The 24,300-nt window shown below is 43.0% G+C and overlaps 1 protein-coding gene across 1 annotated transcript in view; it reads right to left on the bottom strand.

Moving 5' to 3' along the window:
• Nucleotides 1-19,985: 19,985 nt before the first annotated feature.
• NUDCD1 (NudC domain containing 1) overlaps nucleotides 19,986-24,300 on the bottom strand; it is a 46,709-nt gene continuing 42,394 nt past the window's right edge. The window contains exons 9-10 of the mRNA XM_083622085.1: nucleotides 22,214-22,370; nucleotides 19,986-21,033 (exon numbers count right to left, since the gene is read on the bottom strand). Coding sequence (XP_083478211.1) covers nucleotides 20,741-21,033; nucleotides 22,214-22,370 — 450 coding nt within the window. The 3' untranslated portion in view covers nucleotides 19,986-20,740. The remainder of the gene's footprint in view (nucleotides 21,034-22,213; nucleotides 22,371-24,300) is intronic.

Here is a 24,300-nt window from a genome sequence, read left to right on the forward strand (position 1 = left end):
GCCATGTTTTAGTACCTAAAATTGAATTTCAACTGTAGCCAGTCAGTCTTCTCCATCTTCTTCCCTCTGCCTTCCCTTCCCAACCCCTTCTTCTAATTTTTATTTTTATTTTCTTCTTCCTTTACTCTTGGCTTTGATTAAATATGTCTAATTTTCTTCATGGTATTATGAACTGACATGCTTCTTCTTTTTTCATTTTACCTTTACTGTTCATTTTTGTTACTTGCATTCTTACAAAAATTAGAAAAGAAACTCCAGCAAACAATACATTCAAAAAGTCTGCAAAAATAAAACATGCCTTCTTCCTTTGTTTTAGGTTTGCCATAGTTCAATAAGTAAAAACCAGGACATCCCAAAAGTTGTTGAGCTTTTTCTTACAAAAACTCCAAAACCCCATGATTTTTCAATTGACTTGCCTAAGATCCATTTCCGCCTTTGAAATCCCGGTAATGTCCAGGAAAATCCAGACGTATGGCAGCCCTACTTGTTTTGACACAGAACTAATGAAAAGGCTTGTAAAACCTAGTTTTTCATCATCTAAAAGCAGATGCTCCACAGAGACAGAAGTAACTACTTGACACACTTTTGTGATGTCTGATTTTCCTTTTGTTAAAAATAAAGTGTTGCTGCTGCCTTCAATAAACAATTGATTTGTTTATTGTGTTTTAGGCCACAAGAGCCCTGCAAGTTGGTTGCTTAGTCCTATTCAGAAATGTAGTGAGTGAAAGAAGCCTTTGATTCAGAGATGCTAAGATTTTGCTTTTCTTCCAAAACGTTAAAGCATTGTTACCTTGATAAAGGATGGAGGTAGATTGAAGAAAGATTGATTGTGGATCAGTGAAGAAGTAGATTGAGTAAATGAAGGCTCTGAATAAAAGAGTCTCAGGTTTAGACATCTGGGAGAATACAGTTGTACCCTGGATCCCGAATGCCTTGTGAGTTGAACGTTTTGGCTCCCGAACGCCGTAAACCCCGAAATGAGTGTTCTGGTTTACGAACGTTCTTTGGAAGCCGAACGTCCAACGTGGCTTCTGTGGCTTCCGCAACTTCCGCTTGAGTGCAGGTAGCTCTGCAGCCAATTGGAAGCTGCGCCTTGGTTGTCGAATGTTTTCGGAAGTCGAACGAACTTCCAGAATGGATTCCATTCAACAACCAAAGTATGACTGTACAAACAGCATGAAAGGTAGCAGAACTGGAAGAAGAAGAAGAAGAAGAAGAAGAAGAAGAAGAAGAAGAAGAAGAAGAAGAAGAAGAAGTAGACTAGAATTGAGAGGTGACTCCACTATAGAAAGAGGCTATTAGGACTGGCTTGAACGTCACACACATCTAAGATGTGCACTCAAAACAGCAATGTGTGAATGAGAAAACACACATTTGGAACACCTACCCAGAGATTGGACCTGGTGTTGTCAGCTCTTTCTCATGTGCACATTCATTGACAAACTAAGATTTGTTTGCAAGCAATAATGGCAAGGTCCCTTGATGCGCAGAAATGGAATGTGCATAAACTGAGAAGCTGGCATAAAGCACACCTGTGTAAATTAAGCCACGGTAGTTACACCAGATCCAAACCCTGTTCAATGGGGTGGGTGTGTGTGTGTGCTGCTCTGCCTAAGCCTGGCAGAGGGAAAACAGAGGGGGAGGAGTTGGTGAGGACAGACAAAGCTATAATTATGGACTGCTTCAAAGGAGTTTCAGAAGCAAGAAGCAAAAAGACCCTCTCTTGGGCTCAAGGGAGAGAAACACATTGTATTGGACTTGCTATGCATAAATAATACTGCTTGCAATAGTTGCCACCCTGCAAGTAAAGAGTCATCTTCAAAGTCTTGTAAGTGGAGTTTACTTCATCACTAGGGCTTCAAGGGTAAAACCACTGTATCCCCCTGTATGACTCAGAAAAATAGCTAACAGGATCCAACCTAAATCCCCCATCTCTGATCTGGCCCATGTCATGCCCCATTTTGGAGCATGTACAGTGGCCTTAATTCAGCCAGCTTCAGCTCAGCTGGCAGAACAAGGATGGCCAAGTTACACTGGTAAATCTTTGGCTGAGCCAGGGTTGGTGGCTAAACACTGACTGAGCCTTGCTGTGCCTGCAATCAGCCAGGTGAGCCAGAGATCCACTGCATCCTAAACAGCTCATCCCTCTGGGTCTTCACATAGGATTGTCCACTAAAGCTGTAGCAAAAATGCAGCCTGCAGTTTCACAGACCTATTCTCGGGTGACTGTGTTTCTGGCAAACAGCTCTGTGAGCAGGAGAAATTCTGAAAAATTGCCCAGTGTACTTTCATGCTTGACCGTGGTAAAAAAAGCTTTAAGAAATGCAGGGGGGGGGGAGTGAGATTTCTAGCAGCCAAAGGCTTCAGATTTAATAACTCGGCTGCACAGGGGGAGGAAAGAGTTGTTTACGTTTCTCCTGTTTGCAAAGCTTCAGGATGAAGAAGGAGATTGTGTAAGTAAGCTGACCCCTCTGTGCAATGGGGAAGGATCTGGAAATTTGTATAAATCCTTTACTTTGACCAAAGACTGACTGCAAGCACGACCTAACTAAATCTTATGCATACATATAATTCCAAAACAGAATTTGCTTTATGGGAGAGCCAGAGCTCCAAAATCTGGAGACCCATCACTAATCAAGCATAATTGAAAAAGCTTTAATATGACCTCAGGGCTAGCAGACACACTATTTGGCAGAAGTATTGGTTCCAGCATGCTCGGCAATGGGGATGCAGTTTCTGAACCAAAAACCAGCACAGTCTGGATCTGGACCATGGCCCAGGGTAGGGAAAGTTCTCCCTTTCCCTCTGTGCCATGTTCTGGCTGGGAATTTGCCTCTCCCATAAAGCTGCTATTTGCTCCTGTACATAGAGCCTGCCTATAAGGAGCAGGTGTAGAGAGAATCTTCTCTGTGATAGTCTCCTGGCTGTGGAATGCCATCCTCTTATAGCAGAAGTGGGTCACCTGTGGGCCTCCAGATGTTGTTGGACGACAGCTCTCCACTATCCCTGATCTTTTCTCCTGGTGCTGATGGGAGTTAGAGACTGCCAACATCTGAAGGAATGTAGATTTCCTCCAGCCAGTGGTTAATTTTTTTCTGGGAGTACTCAAGGGTACGGGACGCGGGTGGCACTGTGGGTTAAACCACAGAGCCTAGGACTTGCCGATCAGAAGGTCGGCGGTTTGAATCCCCATGACGGGGTGAGCTCCCATTGCTTGGTCCCTGCTCCTGCCCACCTAGCAGTTTCAAAGCACATCAAAGTGAAAGTAGATAAACAGGTACCATTCTGGCAGGAAGGTAAACGGCATTTCCGTGCGCTGCTCTGGTTCGCCAGAAGCGGCTTAGTCATGCTGGCTCCATGACCCGGAAGCTGTACGCCGGCTCCCTTGGCCAATAAAGCGAGATGAGCACCACAACCCCAGAGTCGGTCACAACTGAACCTAATGGTCAGGGGTCCCTTTACCCTTACCCTTTACCTTTACTCAAGGGTACAGAGTGTGGCACTCACTCTAACAACTTCATGGTGAATACCAACACGTTTTTTCTGGGCACAAGTGGGATATAGTGGTTAGCGTTCGACTAGCAGCTGGGAGATTGGGTTTCAAATCCCCACTCAGCCACGAAGCTCACTGGGTGGCCTTGGGCCAGTCACTGCCACTCAGCCTAATCATCACGCAAAGTTGTTGTGGAAATTAAACAAGGAGGAGGAGAACCATGTCGCTCACCACAAGCTTCTGGGAAGAAAAGGTAGTATATAAGGTAGCAAAGAATAAAAAATAAATAAATAAATAAATAAATAAATAAATAAATAAATGTTACACGTGTAAGTCAGCAATTTCTTCTCCCTGTTTCCTTTTTTAGGAAATTACATAACTATTTCATGCAGAACAAAGGCCACATTTCTGTGTCAGTGAGACAAATTTATCTGGGTGAGACAAATTGGTGCAATGCTCATTCTTGTCAGCAAGAGTGATTTCACCTGGTGAATTCCCTCTACAAGAGCTTTGTAGAATCAATATTCTGAAGCTTCCTTGCATGTCGACTGCATGAATGTAGCTGACTACGTTGGAGTCAAACTGCCTCAGTCCAGGCCTCTGAGCCGGAAGGCAGAGTTGGATTCACAGATCATTCCCTTGGGGTTGCTTTTCATTGGAAACAATTCAGCCGTTCAGAGGAGTTACAAGGGGAGGCAAGTGGAGGGACAGCAGTGAAGATTTAGCAGCAAAGATAACCAGCTCACTCCTATTCAGACATGGCAGCATCTAATATCTTTCATTAGGAAGAGGAATGGGGGTATTGACACAAGCTGTGATCTTGTCAGTTTTCAGGCTAGGTTAGCTTGAGCCAATGATTGTGGGAGAGATCACTAGGAAAATAATATTCTGGAGATGCCTTATGCCAAGTAAAAGATTTTGCCACATATTCTTCTAATGAAAGCTTAGCTAACTGGTCACTTGATTCAGACTTCTTAGGAGCTGATGCATATGCTCCCAGACAATCTCACCTTCCTCCATATAATGAAACCTCCACAATGCATAATAACAATTTTGGTCTACTAGAGACTGAAACTCTCTCACTGTGGGAACTTCTACACAACCAATGTCTCTTAACAAAACAAATAGCAGAATCTTTACCAGAAGGGACACATTGGAAAAGGAATTTTCCAGTTTGAAAGCCATAATTGGTACACTGGTTGGGTTAGTGGAGAGAGGAATTCTGACTGCAGCCTTGCAGATGGGACCTCCAAGCAAAGAATTTGAAGTTGGTGATGGTTTGGAGGTACATCAAGATGATGGTAGGTCTGAGCTCGCTAAGTCCCTATCAGATTCAGTAGCTAAACAATTAAATGACATCTATCAAGACTGGGACTTGAACTCAAAGATCTGCTTTTACACCAATATGAATGCTCAGGAGATGGACTTGTAGAAGTCATTTTCCATCTGTGACCTAATTTCTTCAGTTCCAAGACTACTGAAAGTGGATGAGAGAGAGGAGAGAGCGAACTGTTTCATTTGTGATAAAAAGGTAAGCCCAATATCCTCTCAACTACATTACACATAAAAAAATATGTTCCTGTTGAAGTTGAATAATTCTGCTTGCACAAATTCTTCCCAGCACTAGTCTAATGTAGGGGTCACCAGTGAGGGGCCTGTGAAGGCCTTCATTGGCACCCCCAGGTGGCAGAGGGGGATATGCTCGGGCTTCTCTTTTTCTCTTAAAATGTAAGTCTCTACCCCCAGAAAGAAAGCTATGAAGCAAAAAGTGTGCAGATACACCTCTAAACAATTTCTGTGAAATGAGCCAGACTGGCTTCTCCCACCTGTGAGAGTGAAGTCAAGACTGTGATTGATAAATTAATTGTCTGGACACCAGGCAATAGTATTCCATGGGGTCCTAAATGGCTGTTATTTTCCCTGTCCCCTTTTTCTGGTGCTTGTAATCTCTGTAGTTTGCCCACTGGCACGACCCCCCTGGTCTAATGTGTTTTTTATTTTATTTTAAAGGATATCAAACTATTGGCAAAACGACTTCCCATTTAAAATCCACATGATTGTGTAGACCCTTGTCTTATACTCTGTACTATTCTAACATTATGTTCATGCACAATTGCCCTATCTGATTCGCTGTGTCTAGAATGCAGTTTTGTGCCCTGTATTAAAAAAAACCCTGGTTACACTTCATGGCAGCTTCTATCAGCTCTACAGCTGTTCACGTAGCAGATAAACAGATGTACCTTTTGCACAGCACATCAAATGGCATCAGGATTGTCAATAACCAGCCAAGTGAGACTTGCTCATGCAGGGGAAAGGCAGTAGGAGAAGTGAGCTGCATACTGAGAGGGTGCATAATAGTTAGCACAGCTTTTAAAATAGGAATGAAAAAGGCAATGGGGGGTTGGGGAGAGGTTTTCTTAATTCACTGTTACAGGTGACTAAATATTGACACTAGATAAAAAAACATTCTTGTTTAGTTAAGTCTACCCAGGTGGCACTGTAGGTTAAACCACAGAGCCTAGGACTTGCTGATCAGAAGGTTGGCAGTTCGAATCCCCATGAGGGGGTGAGCTCCCATTGCTCGGTCCTTGCTCCTGCCAACCTAGCAGTTCAAAAGCACATCAAAGTACAAGTAGATAAATAGGTACCGCTCCAGCGGGAAGGTAAACGGCATTTCTGTGTGCTGTTCTGGTTCGCCAGAAGTGGCTTAGTCATGCTGGTCATATGACCCCGAAGCTGTACGCCGGCTCCCTCGGCCAATAAAGCGAGATGAGCACCGCAACTCCAGAGTCAGTCATGACTGGACCTAATGATCAGGGGTCCCTTTACCTTTACCTTTACCCAGGTGCTTAGAAAGTGAAGATAATTTTTATCTGTTTTAGTATTTTAACTTTTGTATGTTTTAAAGTAGGGCTGTAATTTTTTCTTGATTTTATTGTCGTATATTTTTGTAAAACACTTGAAGTTGCTGTTTTTTTACAATCAAGTGGTATATAAATTTTATGAAATAAAAATGTTGATTCTGTATTTAAATCATGTCAGTGATTTGGACTCTGCAGAAAGTTGAGGTATGCAGTTCATACGTGCATAATTCTATATTCAATGGATATATTGACATGCTTTGGAAAACAGCTGCTTCTCTGGAAGCCCAAGGCCCAAAATAAGAACAGTTCATAACATAAACTGACTTCTTGCATGAGTAGAGATGGAAAGGAAGCAATGGCAAAGAGGGTGAAGACTTCCGTAGGATTTGAGTTGCACCTTGACCCAACTTTCCTTTTGACAAAGCAAAGAGAGTAGTTAGAAAGGGGCAGGGAGGAAAAGGCTGTAGCTGGTTAATGAATTGAACTGGAGCCCTCCTAAGTCCCACTGAGACCATTGGTATTGCAGAGCATGCCTGAAAGCTCTCTTCCTTGCTGCTGAAAACAGCAGACACTGGGGTTTTCAGCACCTTGGAGAGAGGCTGGATGCTGTAAGCATCTGGAAAGCACATTCTGGTACAGTATGCAGCCTCTGACTGAAATCTCATTTGGAGCATTAGGCAGCCTATTAGTTTTCTTCCTCTTCCATAAACATTACGTGAGTAAGTAGGTCGGAGAACAAATTGACAGGTCTTAACTTTGCAGGTCTGTTGAAAGCGTAATGGGCTGGCTCACAGAATAGAATTATCAATTAAATGCGGCTACTGGATTTATAGGGCACCTAAACGTATTGCATTAAAAACCCCAGTTCCTTTTCCCTTTTCTCCCAATACATATGTGGACTGCATGTGTCCTTGATGGATCTGTTCTGCACCCCCAAATATCCACCACCACTGTCAAATTTGGCTCCTGATTCCTTTCCTTGCTGCTTGTGTCCACCGCATTAGCTAGCTTATCACCCCTGCCCAAAATTAGGCTGCCCCTTTTCTGCCCTTTGTCCTGTATCTGGCCCTCTGATAGCATCTTCTAACTGGCAACTGCACTCAGAGGCCTGAACATAGAGTGTGCTCAGTACAGCATGTAACTGAATCTTCCATAACTTATATCTAAATATTTTCCCGGTGGAGCAACCTGTCTAAAATCACCAGCAGAGACCAAAATGTTGTGGTAATAAAAAATGGTGCATTTTCAAATGCTTCTAGCATTTTAATAGGATAGAGGGTGAGAATGAATGTGTGCTAATTATATATCCTTGGGATTTTGTTGGAGGTTTAATGGCCAATTTCTGTTGTTGTTAACATTGCCCTAAAGAAGAGCATAGTCTGAAAAGTGCACATTGGCTTTTGAAACAATAGCACAAATTTAGCAAGTTGTTTTCCTACACCTGCAATTCCCCTCTTTCTTCATTTTTCATGCTTTGCTGTGCCTCTCCTTTCCCCATTCATACCAAGAATGGCAATTGCTGCTGTCACTGAGGCCAGCCAAAATCATCCAAGAGTTTGTGTTTTGCCCAGGCTTCCGTCAACACAGAGATTGTTCATTCACACTTACTGATAAATACAGGGAAGCCTGGGTCTTAATGGGTGGCAAGTAGCGAGCTTTCAGATAGCCTGTCCAACCAGCAGCTAATGTTACTTCTTTGAGAGACCATTAACTAGAGCAGCTGGTTGTCCTTTCAGTTCATTTCTGATAGCAAAGATAATACCATAGCAAGTGTGATGCTCATTTGAGCTTTTCAGTCAGAAAATGCTCAGCAATATGGTTGGAACTGATGCTGCAATCTTGGCTACAGCATGGTGCACATTTCATGTGGAGTCTAGATATTAATTCTCCTCTCATCCTAACCCTTCTCCAGCTTCAGCTTTGTGCCACATAATAGCCCCCCCTCTCTCTGTGTGTGTATCACAGGCTGGACTAAGGAGTAATGGTGTGGGCTGCCCCCCTCCTCCTGAACCTTCCTGAGAACAAGAGGACAGTATAGATTTAGAACAGTGGTTTGCAGAAGGGCATAGTTCAGAGGCTGCAGAGGGGAATAGTTGGAAAATATTGGGAGAGGAACAGCAGAAAGAAGAAACACCAGGGAAGAGACAGCTGGCAGACTCAGTGTCTTTGGAGAGCATTCCTAACCTCCCCCCCCCCCCCCGCTCTCAGGACCAGATGGCCATTAAGAGTAGGAGAACAGAAAGTTCAGAGGCAGAAAGCTCAGATCAGCTGATGACATAGAATAGGAGAGACAGAAGGGGTTGGAGTTTACTTGGAGCAATGCCATTATTTAATAGAGACTGCATTCCTTCATCTCTCTCTGTGAATACTGAATAAATTAATTGGTAAGAACTCTTTTTGTTTTTCTGCTTCTTTGCTGCCACCGGTGGAGGGATCAAATTCCCTGAAGCCTGACAGTGCTCTTGCAACTGACAGAATGGGAAAGCAGTGCCACAGTAGTTCATACATGTGCTTTATTTGTGAAATTTTAATGATAGTCCTGAGCTATGCCAAGATACTACAGATATATGTACATATAAATAAACACACACAGAGAAAGACACATTTACACACACACACACACGTTCGGCAAATTGGCTCCTGCCACGTGGCTTTTACCATCCTCATATCTTAGTTTAGGCATTGGGTAGACGTAGTCTTGGACAGAGGGGAGGTTGTAGCCTCTGTCTGCCCCTCCGGAAAATGGGGTAGCCTATTAAAGGGATCCAGGGGAGATGATTCTGTCTGGACGCCCAGGGGAGGAGCTACTCTTTGATGTTCATCAAGAATTCCCTCTCTTCCGACTGACCCCAAATAAAGTACTTCCAGCAGGCAGACTGGAGGGAGTGTTTAAAATCAATGCCTATGCCAAACCTCTTACATATGTAGTCAATAAAGTTGTGGCCTGATTTGACCCAAAATACAACTTGTCATGTCTCATTATTTAAAGTTAATATGGTCCATTGTGTGGGAGGATGCCACACAACTCTTCATACTGCAAAAGTTCAGCTTTGCTGGTTAAGGATTCCATATGTTGCATCAGGATGTATGTATGTGAGAATGCGCGCGCATGCGCACGCACACACAGAGAGAGAGAGAGAGAGAGAGAGAGAGAGGGAGAAAGAACCTTCTGTTAAGGGCTACTACTATTTCCTCTGCTGCCTGCTCTTTGCAGAATAAAATACCCTTTTAACTTTTGATTGTGAAGTTTTCTCTAGCCTCTAGCCTGTACTGTGTTTGCTTTGAGAAAATGAAGCGTATAGAATTCTCCTCATGATTTAGGCAGGATATAAAGAAAAGCAAAATAAATAAATAAATAAAATGGACCCTATTGAGCTGGAAGAAAACAACACGTTCGCCTGGGCTCCCTCATTCTTACCCACTCAGTTTGAAAGTGATGCAGTCAAAGAGCTAAAACCCAAATATATGAATAAATAAAGCACAAAGCATCAAGGGGATTGGTTTTCACAAAACCCAATGCCGTTAATAAATAGAAATTTAATTCATTGGAGAAGGGAGAGATTGTAGAGAATGGTTATTGCCAAAAGGGAAAGAAGAGATTATCAAAATACAGAAATAAGCTACAACAGGGCGCTCCTGTCTAACGCAATGTGGACCCTTTTGAATGTTTGCCTTCAGAGTTTCTCTCAGGCTTACAGCTGGGAGTTTCTCTCTTTGGTTTCTGTGCTGGACAACAAATGTGGCTTTTCTTTTATGTCATCCCATCTTGCCCCAACAGGTAGCCTGAGGCAAAAGACCATGAGAGCAATTTATGACTAGCATATTCCAACCATCTCCACTCTTCAGTAGCATGTGCCTCACTCACCATCCTCCTTTCACTGGTAGGGACCTCATGGTTTTCTTGCTCCCAAGACAAACGTACACTTGCTAGCTTTAATTCGTTGTCTTGTTATGGACATTTCTCAAAAGTCCTGCAACCAGTAACACTTTATTTTATACTTCACTATCTGGGTTTGCAAGCTCAACCTAACACAGAGAAAACAGAATAATCTGGTAAATTAACACAACATGAATTAAAATAGTGCACATCAGTTACCAGAAGAAACAATGCCATTGCATGAAATGGAGAGAAATTCCTGTTAACAACAACAATAATTTATTATTTATACCCTGCCCATCTGGCTGAGTTTCCCCAGCCACTCTGGGTGGCTCCCAATCGAGTGTTAAAAACAATACAGCATTAAATATTAAAAACTTCCCTAAACAGGGCTGCCTTCAGATGTCTTTAACTTTAAGATCATTTAGATCAAGGCAATTAATCCTTACAAAAGAAACTCTGGGAGTTTGGTGGTACAGGTTTGGGCAGATTGAGCGGATGAGACCAAAAGTGGGCCCAAAGGTCAAGAAGGTGGTTTCTGGATGTGCTGAAGAGGGAAGTGAGGGGCAGGTGGGGCTTGTCAATCTGGGAAGGTAGCTCATCTAGGAGCAGGAAAACTCTGATTCTAAACCTCCACTGCATTGTGAGATATCTTCGGGAGAAGAAAAGGCAAAGGAGTAAACCCTGTACAAATCCAGAGTGTAGTCCCTAAAACGGTTGGATGGCACCTTGCATGCTTCCTTCCAGCAACTCCTGCAGTCAAGCTGGTGCTCTGCTTTCCACTGGGTCACACTGAGGCCAAGAGAGGGGTCTTGTCATCTGGGCAGCCCAGGACCTCCCTACATACTGCCAGGCTTGCACTTCAGTGCTGCTAATGCAGTGGTTTGACTTCACCCCTGGAGGAGTACTCCATTTTCTCTCGAGACAGATGGATGCCAATAATATATATTTATTTTGTTTTAATTCAATTGGCTTTTTTAAAAAGATTGTTTTTAGATGTACTTATTTTTATCTTTAAGTCACCTTGAGTGCCTGTCAGGGGAAAAGGCAAGGTAATAATAATAATAATAATAATAATAATAATAATAATAATAATAATAATAATAATTTATTTATACCCTTCCCATCTGGCTGGGTTTCCCCAGCCATTCTGGGCGGCTTCCAACCGAATATTAAAAACAATACAGCATCAAACATTAAAAACATCTCTAAACAGGGCAGCCTTCAGTTGTCTTTTAAAAGTAAAATAGTTGCTTATTGCCTAGACATCTGCTGGGAGGGCGTTCCACAGGGCAGGCACCACAACTGAGAAGGCCCTCTGCTTGGTTCCCTGTAACCTCACTTTTCGCAGTGAGGGAACCGCCAGAAGGCCCTCGGTACTGGATCTCAGTGTCCGGGCTGAACAATACAGGTGGAGATGCTCCTTCAGGTATATAGGACCGAGGCCATTTAGGCGTTTAAAAGTCAGCACCAACACTTTGAATTGTGCTCGGAAACGTACTGGGAGCTAATTAAGATCTTTCAGGACCGGTGTTATATGGTCTCAGCTGCCACTTCCAGTCACCAGTCTCGCTGCCGCATTCTGGATTAATTACAGTTTCCGAGTCTCCTTCAAAGGTAGCTCCACATAGAGCGCATTGCAGTAATCCAAGCGGGAGATAGCTAGAGCATGCACCACTCTGGTGAGACAGTCTGCGGGCAGGTAGGGTCTCAGCCTGCATACCAGATGGAGCTGGTAAACAGCTGCCCTGGACACAGAATTAACCTGTGCTTCCATGGACAGCTGTGAGTCCAAAATGACTCCCAGGCTGCGCACCTGGTCCTTCAGGGGCACAGTTACCCCATTCAGGATCAGGGAGTCCTGATCCTGATAATATATTTATAACAAGGAGAAACAGAGTTGCATCCTCCCTGTCCTGCTCTTAATACAGATCATCAGTCTGGGCAACAAAGGCTGGCAGGTCCAGTCCCCAAACCCAGATTGAAAAGACTTAGATAATATATATCCTCCAGGACTTCCTGCAATTTGTATCAACCAAGAAAAACCTCATGGCAATTTCAGAAGCTGAAAAACACATCTTGAGGCATGTCCCATCTACACAAACCACACACACACACACACACACACACACACACACACCAGAAATCAGTACAAGCCTCACCCCCATCCCAAACCATGGAAACACATAAGAAGGGGAAGTCTGAAGAAAAGAAAACCAGTGGAATGGACTTTCAAGCTTGTAATGTTAGAAGTAAAATCAAAGCTTTTCTTCATACAGCCGTACCTTGGTTTTCAAACATAATGCATTCCGGATGTCCGTTCGACTTCCGAAATGTTCAGAAACCAAGGAGAGGCTTCTGATTGGCTGAAGTAGCATTCTGCAGCCAATCAGAAGCCATGCCAGACTTCCGAGGCAAAGTTCGCAAACTGGAACACCTACTTCCGGGTTTGCGATGTTCGCGTTCCGAGTTGCTCATAAACTAAGCTGTTTGAAAACCAAGGTACAACTGTACTCTTAAAATATATGCAACAACTTCTCAACATCAGTTATGAATTAATTTTTTTTATAAAAAAAACAGATTAGGACTCTTAGGGCAATTCTTTTTATTTCAGCTAGTTTCAAATTCCTACTATTGCTATTTATCTTCCAGTGACAACCCTAACATTGACAGTACGATCCTCACCATGCCTACTCAGAAATAAGTCCTATTGAATCCACCAGGAACTTACTCCCAGGTAAATAGAATTAGGATTGCAGCAGAACTCTTTACAAATCACAGGCGCTGAGATTCCTGCAGCCTTTGCTGTTACAAAAACCTCTTTTAAAACTAGTCCATTTGTATTAAAACTAGTCCGAATGTATTGTGCCGTGTTGCAAAATCTTTACCCAGCAATTTCTGGTCATTGTTTGTTTATATTCTATTGGGAGGCTATCAAGAGAGCCAGAGCTGGATGCTGCTATTTCACAACAATGTGCTTTGCAGTCACTCATCCTCAATCAACTTGTCTTAGCATTAAACAAGAGTGACACCATAATGGAGATTAATGCCAGTCTAGGGAGTCCTTAAGCCTCTGCCAATGCGAACTTCATTTCCAGGCTCAGTCAGCAGTACATAACACAGCACACCTGCTCTTAATATTAAACACTGGAAGGCAGAGTCCCTTGGGGGCACAAACAGGATTGTTGCAACGCATAATCTCAGGGGTGCTGCCCAGAACAGGGAGATAAATGTAATAAATAAATATCCAGGATCAGAGTTTTGGTCTGGGCTTGATCTATGGCTCATCTGGGGCTGTTGAGTTTAGAAAAGAGGTGAGGCGGGGCATGGGTGTTGGAAGGTGCATAAAATTTTGCATAAGGTGAAGAACGTAAGGTTTTTGACCCCTTCTAATAATGCAAGACGGGACGTGGGTGGCGCTGTGGGTTAAACCACAGAGCCTAGGACTTGCTGATCAGAAGGTCGGCGGTTCGAATCCCCACGACGGGGTGAGCCCCCATTGCTCGGTCCCTGCTTCTGCCAACCTAGCAGTTCGAAAGCACCTCAAAGTGCAAGTAGATAAATAGGTACTGCTCCAGCGGGAAGGAAAACGGTGTTTCCGTGTGCTGCTCTGGTTTGCCAGAAGTGGCTTAGTCATGCTGGCCACATGACCCGGAAGCTGTACGCCGGCTCCCTCAACCAATAAAGCGAGATGAGCGCCGCAACTCCAGAGTTGGCCACGACTGGACCTAATGGTCAGGGGTCCCTTTACCTTTAATAATGCAAGAACCTTGGGGCCGTCCAATGAAGCTGAATGCTGGAAGGTTCAGGACGGGGGAAAAGGAAGAAGTAGGAATAGTTGTGATGGTCACCAGTTCAGATGACATTAAAAAGGGATTAAAAGGTGGAGACAGCTGTCAATGGCTGCAAGCCACAGTGGCTACCATATACTCCTTCCAAGATCAGAGACAGAAGGTCTTTGAACAGCAGTTACAGTGGAACACAGAAAGTTGGCTTATACCAAGTCAGAACATGGGCTCATCTAGCTCAGCATCTCTCTAGGGTTTCGGACAGGGAAATTTTCAGTCCTTCCTGGACATGCCAAGGGTTGAACCTGGGTCCTTCTGTATGCTACAGCAGCAATGGGAGAGAATTGTGCTTGATGATGTTGTTGATGATGATGATTCCCACCTGACTGGGTTGCCCAAGCCACTCTAGGTGGCTCCCAACAAAATATTGAAAACACAATAAAACATCAACCATTAAAAACTTCCCTGAACAGGGCTGCCTGTTTGGCATCTGATGGGAGGATGTTCCACAGGGCAGACACAACTACCAAAAGGCCCTCTGCCTGGTTCTCTGTAGCTTCACATCTCGCAGTGAGGGAACTGCCAGAAGAGCCTCAGAGCTGGGCCTCATTGTCCGAGTTGGATAATGGAGGTGAAGACGCTCCTTCAGGGACAAGGCCATTTAATTGTGCTTGGAAATTGACTGGGAGCCAGTGTAGATCCTTTAGAACCAGTGCTATATGGTCCCGGCTGGCTTCCTGCATAGGGGCTTCCTGCAGGCCTATAGTTGACCACTGTGGGAAACAGGAAGCTGGTCTAGAAATGTACCTGTACTCTACCTCTGCTGTTCTCTTAACAACTGTCCACATGCCTAGCCCAGGCAATTTTCAAGGAGAAACATACAGTATATGGAGAACTGGCCTCTGTGCCAATGGGGAAGAGTTCCTGGTGGGTCACATCCCCCCCCCCCCGATGTTCTCGCTAAACCAGAGGCATGATTAAAATATTCCAGGGTGAGCAATCACGTCCTGGAGAACTGTATTGTCATCTTGCTAAACAAGCGGTGGAGGCCGGTCCCTTAGGGCAAAATGGGGCAGTGCCTGTCCTTGTCTCTGGTTCCACTTATTCTGGGTCTCCATGCCTTCTGCTCTAGCGATCCCCAATGGGCACCAGCTGCCACCATCAACGAGAAGACAGCCTTTACCACAAATCAGTCTGAGTGGTTATCCGTGTGGGCTCTGCTCTCTCAGAAGAAAACCTGCCTGCCAAAATGATTATTAGTTCTCTGTAGCCTGTGGATATTGTACAAGACAGGTGTTCATACCTGCAGGCTTACAATCTAAATTAAGCATTTATTAAAAAGGGGAATTAAGTAAGATGACTTAATGAGGAAACTTGATTACTTCATTCCTAATTATCCCCAGTAACAATTGCTGCATCTTCTAGCCAGCAGCAGCTAAGGCAATTCCCTCCCTCCTTTCTTTTTAAACCATGTTCTCTGTTGCCTTTTGCCAACAGGAGCCATGCAGAATAGCAGGGACTTAAGAATTTGTGAATTATACAGTTATTTTGCCTAGGGTGAATCTTATTTTCTAATAGTCAAAGGCCTCCGTGGTGTCTGTGCTATTCACTACTCCTCACAGTTCCTTATGGCTCATTCCAAGACAGCTTATTCCAGGCCACTGCTTCTGTCTGTGATTTGTTTTGTTTTATTTTTTAAAAAATAGGGGTTTATTAGACACCCACCCACTATTAGAATATAGGCTGTCAGAAGTACAATGACTGTCTGAAACAAGACTGATAAAAGGAAGAAGAATGAAAAATTTGCAGGCATATATTCCTTTACTGCAGAGATGGGGAGCCTGTTATTATACTCTGGTATTATTGCATTCAAAGTCCCATCAGCCCCAGCTAGCATGACCAACAGTCAGGGGTGATGGGAGCTGTAGTCCAGGCTCACAGATTCCCCATTCCTGCTCTATTATTAAGCCTAGATTGCTTATTGGAATCTAGTTGTGTACAGGAAGAAAGGGGGGCTAGCCAAAGTGGCTGATCTTCTGAGTCCCACTATCCATTCATTTAATGTGCTGCAGGGAAAAAAAAGAAATGCAGACTCTGAGATCGTGTAGCGTAGCATTTGGTTTTCGAGCAGGAAGTCTGTGTCTTGCCATCAGCAAAGTTAAATGAGCAGACTTTGAAAAAACTCAGTGTGACACCTTTCACAATGAATAATAGCCCAGCCAACTTCAGGGTAAAAATTCTGTAGAAAACAAACAGGGAGGGTGTCTTGGTGGACAGTTCATAAATATTGGGCTGAGTCCAGCTATGGCCAGAATGCACATAAATGCTGCAACGGAAATAGCTTTTGACAATATTCCTAGCCCCTGTCCCCAAACCGTGACTTCCTGAAAGTGTTACAAAACATAACTCCAGAAGTCACCAGCATGCATGATTCCATGGGGATTCCATTTAGTATATTTATTTGAAATGTTTTCCCTCCCCAAAGACTCTCAGAGTTGTGCACACAGCAATCAATAAAGACAAGCCGTTCCTTCCCCACAGCATTACAATCTAAGGGTGGCATCCAGCAAAGGAAGGCTATGAGTAGACTTCCTTGACCATGGTTTTCTGTGGATCTGTGGGTATGGTTACCATCCAAAAATAACACAATAGGGAATAAAGAAGAAGAGAAGAAGAAGAAGAAGAAGAAGAAGAAGAAGAAGAAGAAGAAGAAGAAGAAGAAGAAGAGTAGTAGTAGTAGTAGTGGTGGTAGTAGTAGTAGTAGTAGTAGTAGTAGTTTGGATTTGATATCCCGCTTTATCACTACCTGAAGGAGTCTCAAAGCAGCTAACAATCTCCTTTCCCTTCCTCCCCCACAACAAACACTCTGTGAGGTGAGTGAGGCTGAGAAATTTCAGAGAAGTGTGACTAGCCCAAGGTCACCCAGCAGCTGCATGTGGAGGAGTGGGGAATCAAACCTGGTTCACCAGATTACGAGACTACCGCTCTTAACCACTATACCACACTGGCAAACTCAAGACACCAATTCTTAATACTCTCTTTCTCTCAAATCACTCCTCAATTGGATGACGCCCTTTTGCTCCCCCAATGTTAAGCATGAACCTTCGCTGCGTGGGGGGAATTCAATGGCGCAGCAATATGATTGTTCTCTGCCAGTGCGATCCTTTTTGCCTGCCTGCTGGAACAATCTCCCCTCCTCTCTGGTGATGTTTTTGGGGTTCTCCTAACCCTCCAGAGCTTGTGCCCATGAGGACTGGTAGGGTAGATGGTAAGGAGACCAACAGTAGAAGGCAGGCAAGTGAGGGTTGGCTGGGGGCAGATTGAGGTTGCTGGGACAGTGCTTCATTCATCCTAATGGATCAGCCTTCACTGTAAGGGATCTGGAGGGTCACAGGTGCCCAGCCCATTCTGTAGCATCTTTCTTGCCAGATGCTATTTCCAGAAAAACTTTACGAAGAGATGTCTCTTGAACTTTCCCCATAACTTTCAGAAACTCTCTTTGGCAGGAAGAAGCTACGGCTTGAATGGATATTCATTCGATGCATCGTAGCTAACCAAATTTCACAGTGGCAGGAAATGGATTGCATTTTTTCCATCTCTGTACAAAGCAGCTGCTGCTGCTGTAAATTATTTCCTTGTAAATTAAAATGTCCTACGCGTTTTGAGCTATTGCGCCTAGTCAGTGGCAGTCTCTGGAAAGGAAGTTTTAATGACATCAACAATTCATACGGCTCTGCCATAATACAATTTATTTGAAGTTTTAAAAAAGAACAAACACATTACTTCACAAAGTTAAAATATGTACAGTTGGCACTGGGGATATGGAAGTTTGATATGTTCATATTAACCTCCAGTGCCCCCGTCACACTCAATTCTGAAATTGACAAATGGAGTATGTGCCATGCGAAGTCCCCCTAAGTTCCTGGAGGTGTTCAGCTAGCCAAAATGCCTCTGGAGAAAAATGTGGGTCGTTATGGGTTGTGAGGTTTTGACTGAGATATTTTGCTTGTAAATCAGGTACAATCCATTTAAGCAAAACTGTAGATGTGGTGCTATTCATACTAAGCTGGTCCCAGTCACCAGCCTAACCAAACCTGCTCCTCGAACTAAGTTGTTATGGTTTTCTTTCTTTCTTTTTTTTAAAGTAATTTTTTAAAATGGCACCCTTTCCTTCTTCTGATGCTGCCTTGTTGCCTTTTCTGTTGTGGCATCCGATGCACGCAGAAAACAAGTTTGCCGCACACCTGTATCTGATCCGTAGAGCTATTCTCCTTATCATTTGACAGGACAAGGTGGATATAGAAGTCTGATTTCCATGAGGTTGCTCCTCACAGTGGTGATGTTCACAAATCATGCTAAACCAGAAAGACACCACCGCCAATCTTGGATTTGTATGCTTCCCATCTTCGCCTATTTCCTCCCACATGGCTGGGAGGAGACGTTTGGAAGCTTTTGCTTTTGGCTAGCAGTGGTTGGTCATGTGGCTTGGAGCAAGAAACCTTGGTCGGTATTGGTTAATTTGTTATTATGTCATGTATTTTTGTGTTTTTATGCTGTAAACTGCCCTGTGATCTTCAAATGAAGGGCAGCACAAAAATTAATTAATTAATTTAACAACAACAACAACAACAAGTCAAGGATAGGCCTTTTAATCCCAAAATTGCATTACAGCACATGTAACACACTCAGATTGAAACCTTTGTGCCATCCTGCTTTAGGAGTCAATTAATGGATAACACCGTATTTAGGATGCAAATTTTTTTACGTGGCAGGCTAAGCACTGGCTGCGCCCAACAGTCAATAATAACTTGCCAAAATCAATTATTTTAACCCATTGCTATTATCAAATGATAAGCTATGCCCTGCTGCTATGGAGGGATGTGTTTAAATTAGACCCACAATAATCTCTGTGTCCCTTAACAGTGGGAACAGAAGTGGCTCATTCCATTTCTTCCCTCCTGCTGTGGAACACAGTGTATGAAATGGGAGATCCAACCATATTTGGAATTAGGATGCTTCTCTATCTTTGCTGGGGATACACTATGAGATGTCGAAATCAATCTTTGTATGCTTGGGATGAACAAGATTTAGATGTGTGCTGCAAAACTTTGATTCATTGCAAGTACTATTCTATTTCCAAAAAGTGTACAGAAGTATCATTAAGAGGGAAATAAAACTTTTTTATGGTTAGATTTGCTCCGTTGGTAACCTTTGGAAGTTAAGCTACATTTTCCATGCTTGCCTTTTTTTGTCTGCTATAATGAAGACTATGTGAAGAAATGAGTAGGGAGCTATTTGTTTTTCTTTCTCTGCCACAAGAGAGAGAAAACAAGCTTCCCACAACTCTTAGCTTCATAAATGCTGACATGAATTTTAATGTTTTAGTATTTAACTTTTCGTTTGTTTTAAAGTATTGCAAATTCTTCTTGATCATATTGTTTTAACTTTTTGTAAACAGCTTTGCGGGTGGGCGGGTGTTTTTTTAACCATCAAACGGTAAATTTTATGAAGCATATAAATAAAAGTGCTGTTGTGTTCAGGAGAGGACTTATTATATAACTAATGAATTGTTATTTTATAAAGGAGCTTTTTCTCCAACAGTAAAATTTAGCTTCGCAGCAGGGCTGGCTGACGAAAGGAAAAATAGGTAAGTGCATCTTGCTTGTATCATGTCCACAAACTGGTTTAATTTTTCAAAGATCTCACCCTCGTCATGATCATACTGAAGAGGATTTTATGTGTGCCTTTGAACAGTTGCAGAGCAGCAACCTTCCTGTTTCTGCAACAGTGCTGAACCTCCTCTTCTCATAAGAGGCTTACCTATGGCATTGTTTAAATTCATTATCTCTTACCTTCAGACAGCAATAGCAGCTGTAGAACTGAGTGCCCTCAAACCCCTAGTTATTCTCCCTCAAATCAGAGCTCCTACCTCAACGTCGGGGGAAAGAAGACAAGAACATCAGTATTATTTATGTATTTATTTATTTGCTTGCTCTTTAAAAACCCACTTTATTTCTAAAAAGGTTGAAGATTTTCATCTGGAACCCAAACACAATCAAAGTTTACACATAATGAGAAGTTTCAGAGTTAATTAAAAAAAAAAATAGCAGAGGAAAGTAAGATGTTCGTGCTAACTATCATTTATCCGATGAGCCAATGCAAAGTGCTAAGCATGGAGACATTTATAGAGATGAAAAAGCAAACAAAACAAAAATGAAAACAAATAACCCCGCCTTTTTAACTAAGGCTGCAAATTACATTTTAATTATTCTGGTAGATTTCCACACACATATATATGGAGTGATTTGACTTAGCATGCCAGATAAGACATTGCTGTAATAAAAAAAAAATGAAGAAAAATGAACAATGTACTTTCAACCAGCTATTATTAAAAAAGATGTGACTGGAAACTATTTGGAAAAGCAGCAAATTAACCATTTCATGGAAGCACCTGCTGGAAAGAGAAAAACAAACAAATTCCTTGCACTTCCTTAACAGAACTGCAACCTTGCACAAATAATGAACTGTTTATTAAAAAATAAAGCCGAAAACTTCTCTCTATTAAATACAAGGCAAATGCGAAGATACATTTTGGTCATGGTGCGATAAATGTTGCTTTTGAACTTACAGCATACCTCTGTACTTTCCTAATAATTTTTTTATGCAGTCACTATTTGAGCCAATTTTGAATGCAACGATAACGCAATACGTTTGGTCATCAGTTCTCAGTGTTCACTTTTATTATGAAGAGCACTTTCGTCGTCAGAACGAACAATCTCTCGTTTGTTGCCTGGAACCCCAAAACGGGGTCATGGGTTTCAAGAGTCGCTACCAACTGCTTTGCAACTTGCCCCACTTGTCTTCCTTCCTTCCTGTTGTAGAGAACAGTAGACAGAGGAGTCGGTTGCCGATAGATGAACACGCGTCGCAGGCACTCGCAAAGGGCAGAATAGGAGTGATTTGGGGCACACGCCATAAACTTCTTGTCTTGCTTTGATGCTTGCACATAACCTGAAGCACACACAGAAAATAAAAAGAAGATAGGGCTACAGTGGTACCTTGGGTTACATACACTTCAGGTTACATACGCTTCAGGTTACAGACTCCGCTAACCCAGAAATAGTACCTCGGGTTAAGAACTTTGCTTCAGGATGAGAACAGAAATCGTGCAGCGGCAGCGCAGTGGCAGCAGGAGGCCCCATTAGCTAAAGTGGTCTTCAGGTTAAGAACGGACCTCCAGAATGAATTAAGTACTTAACCCGAGGTACCACTGTACTGGCCTCTGAAAAATTCAGTATATGAAGTGGCCCAAAGATGTGGAAATTCACCACAAAGTGTTATTCATTAAAAATTATGGGATGATTAAAGCAAAAATGCTTTAGAATTCCCTGTTATTTTCCACAATGAAGATTAAAAACATTGGACTGCCAGCTAAAAAAACCCAAAACCCTAAAGTGTTGTTGTATTTTTTACATCAACACAATCCTGAATTGAAATCTTCCAAAGGGTATAAGATGGGCAATACTACAGCACTCCTTCTGCCAGTAGTGTGCTCAGTGAAATCCACTCAAGTCAGTCAGCATGCCTGGAAATTTTTTATGGATTTCCCCCCACTCTGGAGCAATTAACTTGGAATTGATCCTCAAATTTGATCTGGGAGTTGTCTCGAACTAAGTTCTCCTGAGAGCAGGCCCGCAGAAATTAATGGCCATGACTAACTTAGACCCATTGGGTCTACCTACAACTTAACTGCACACAACCCTGAAATATGTTTTTTATCTGTGGACATAGATTCTATTTATGTTCTCCAGATGGCACTGTAGAACCCTTCATCCATAAAACTAATTTCTATTTAATTCTGAAGAAACTTGGCTTGCTGATGAGATAGTAATTAAGATTTTAGAGATCTCCATTCTCAATTAGTTGGCTATGATGAGGAGGCAGTAATTAAGATTATACTGATTTTTTTCCCCATTGTCAGTTGGTTGCTTATTCCCTTTTAAGTCATTACGGAAGTCAGCTTAGCGTTTAGCTACTTTCCAAGATGCAGCGATTTATCAACCGAGTTTTGAAAGACAGAGAGCTCTGTTATGGTTGAGATCAGAGATACTGCACGGAAATGTTGGAAGAGTTATGGACCACAGCTTTATAAGGAAGAGAAATGCTATTTCAAAAAGCCTTCCTCCCATACCTAAGGCGTTGAAGGTTGAAATGTGCTCCCATTTGTCCTGCTGATCTGGGCGTGGCTGCCAGAGAAGAGCATCGACATCATGGCGTAAGCAGAAGCATGGCATTTCCTTGGGATCCACGACCGTTGAGAAAAGGTACTGGTTGCTTCCAAGATTTACCTGCAGACAAAAAAAGGGGGAGGATCCTTTTAATACAAATGTAAAGCTTATCTTCTTGCTTATATGTAGCATTAGCAGCTTCACAGCAGTTGGGGGAGGGGAGTGAAAGAAAATTGATAGAGCAGGTATCCATGCACTGTGGAGGACCAGCAGAGCTATAGTCAGTTTTGGTTCCCCCCTTGCCCTGACATAGATATGAACGGTGGTTTACTTACACCAAGGAATGTTTTAGTGCAACATTAGATCCATTTAAAACCGCTTCCTCATGGTTCAAAGATTACCCTAAATTCTATTCCTAACAGCCGGGGGGCATGTTGGCTTAGAAGCTGGGACACTGAAGTTCAGACCTCCACTCGGCCATGAAACTTGCTGGTTGACTATGAGCTAATGGCTATTTCACAGTACTGTATAATCTAGCTCCCTGTGTCATCATGAGGTCAAAATGCATGCTACCTTGGACTCTTAGTAAAGGGACCCCTGACCATTAGGTCCAGTCGTGACCGACTCTGGGGTTGCGGCGCTCATCTCGCGTTATTGGCCAAGGGAGCCGGCATACAGCTTCCGGGTCATGTGGCCAGCATGACTAAGCTGCTGCTGGCGAACCAGAGCAGCACATGTAAACACCGTTTACCTTCCTGCCGGAGCGGTACCTATTTATCTCCTTGCACTTTGACGTGCTTTCGAACTGATAGGTACGATAAATAGGCAACAAATAAACCATACAGCACAGCTGTATAAATACATGTATAAATACATTAACCATTTTAGTCTGAATATAATCTTTACTTTTTAAATTTGTTCAGATTCTGAAGTTTCAGACAGGACTGAACCCATTTAAACTATGAAATTACTGGGCACGTTCAGGACGGGGAAGTAAAACAAGTATCAATATAGAGCTTAAGGCTATTGCTAGACATTACTGTTTAAGTATCTAAGCACTGACTTGCACCTCTGTTTCCTGTTTCTCCCCCCTAACGGTAATATTTATGTAGTGTTTGTTACTCAAAAATAAAAATAAAGAAACAGAAATTCAAAACTTCCTTTAGAAAGACTACCAGCGACACCTACTTTTCTCAAAACCCACTGGTGAATTGCCAGGGCTTGCTATATACATTGAACAACAGCTACAATTATAACGGTAAATGAAACCACCAACCCACAAGTGCCACGTCTTCCAAAAGAGGATCTGGGGGAAGAAATGGCTGCTTGCTCACAAGTAGTCCAACCAGCAACCAGTCAGGATGGGCAGCAGCTAAGCAAGGGTGGCGGGTGATGGCTTATAAGTCTCAGAAGGAGCCAGGGAGGAAGAGAGAAGCCAGAGGAAGGCAAAGGCTACCTCTGGAAGGAGGACGTTGCAATGGGTGCCGGGAGTTAGGAGGGCTTATTTATTCCCCCATGACAAGCAAGGTTTCTCTGATCTGCCAAGAGAGGACAGCCTGTGCCTAAAAGCAGCAAGGACAGCTGTCTAGATCTCTGAGTGGTCTGGGACCATGACAGCCCCATTTTGTAAAGATAATGTTTAAGCCAATTTAAGCACCTACTTCTCAGGCGTCTAATGGCATGAAAATAAACCGCTCTGCTTTGCATGCCGAGAAGGATTGAAGCAGATCCGCTAGATGCAAAGGCTACATCGCCAGCAGCTGTTTTTTTCAGAAAAAAGAACAATCTGGCTGTTTCAGCCAAGACAGCAACTTGTAACCAAAGGCAGGGCTAGCCGACATCTGAAGTCCAGAGAACTGGGGGCTTAAGCACCCGTCTGCTCTTCGGCTAGTTTGTTAAATTCTGTATCTACTTCAGGGTTGTTGTTTTTCCCTTTTTAAATATTTTCTTAGTTTAAGAACAGAGGAAGTCTTAGACCATGTCAGATCCAGCTTAGTAATGTATGCACTGGCTGGCAACAGCATTCCGTGGTTTCATGCAGAAATCTTTC

The sequence above is a fragment of the Podarcis filfolensis genome (assembly GCF_964270895.1).
Source record: "Podarcis filfolensis genome assembly, chromosome: 7".
Lineage (NCBI taxonomy): Eukaryota > Metazoa > Chordata > Lepidosauria > Squamata > Lacertidae > Podarcis > Podarcis filfolensis.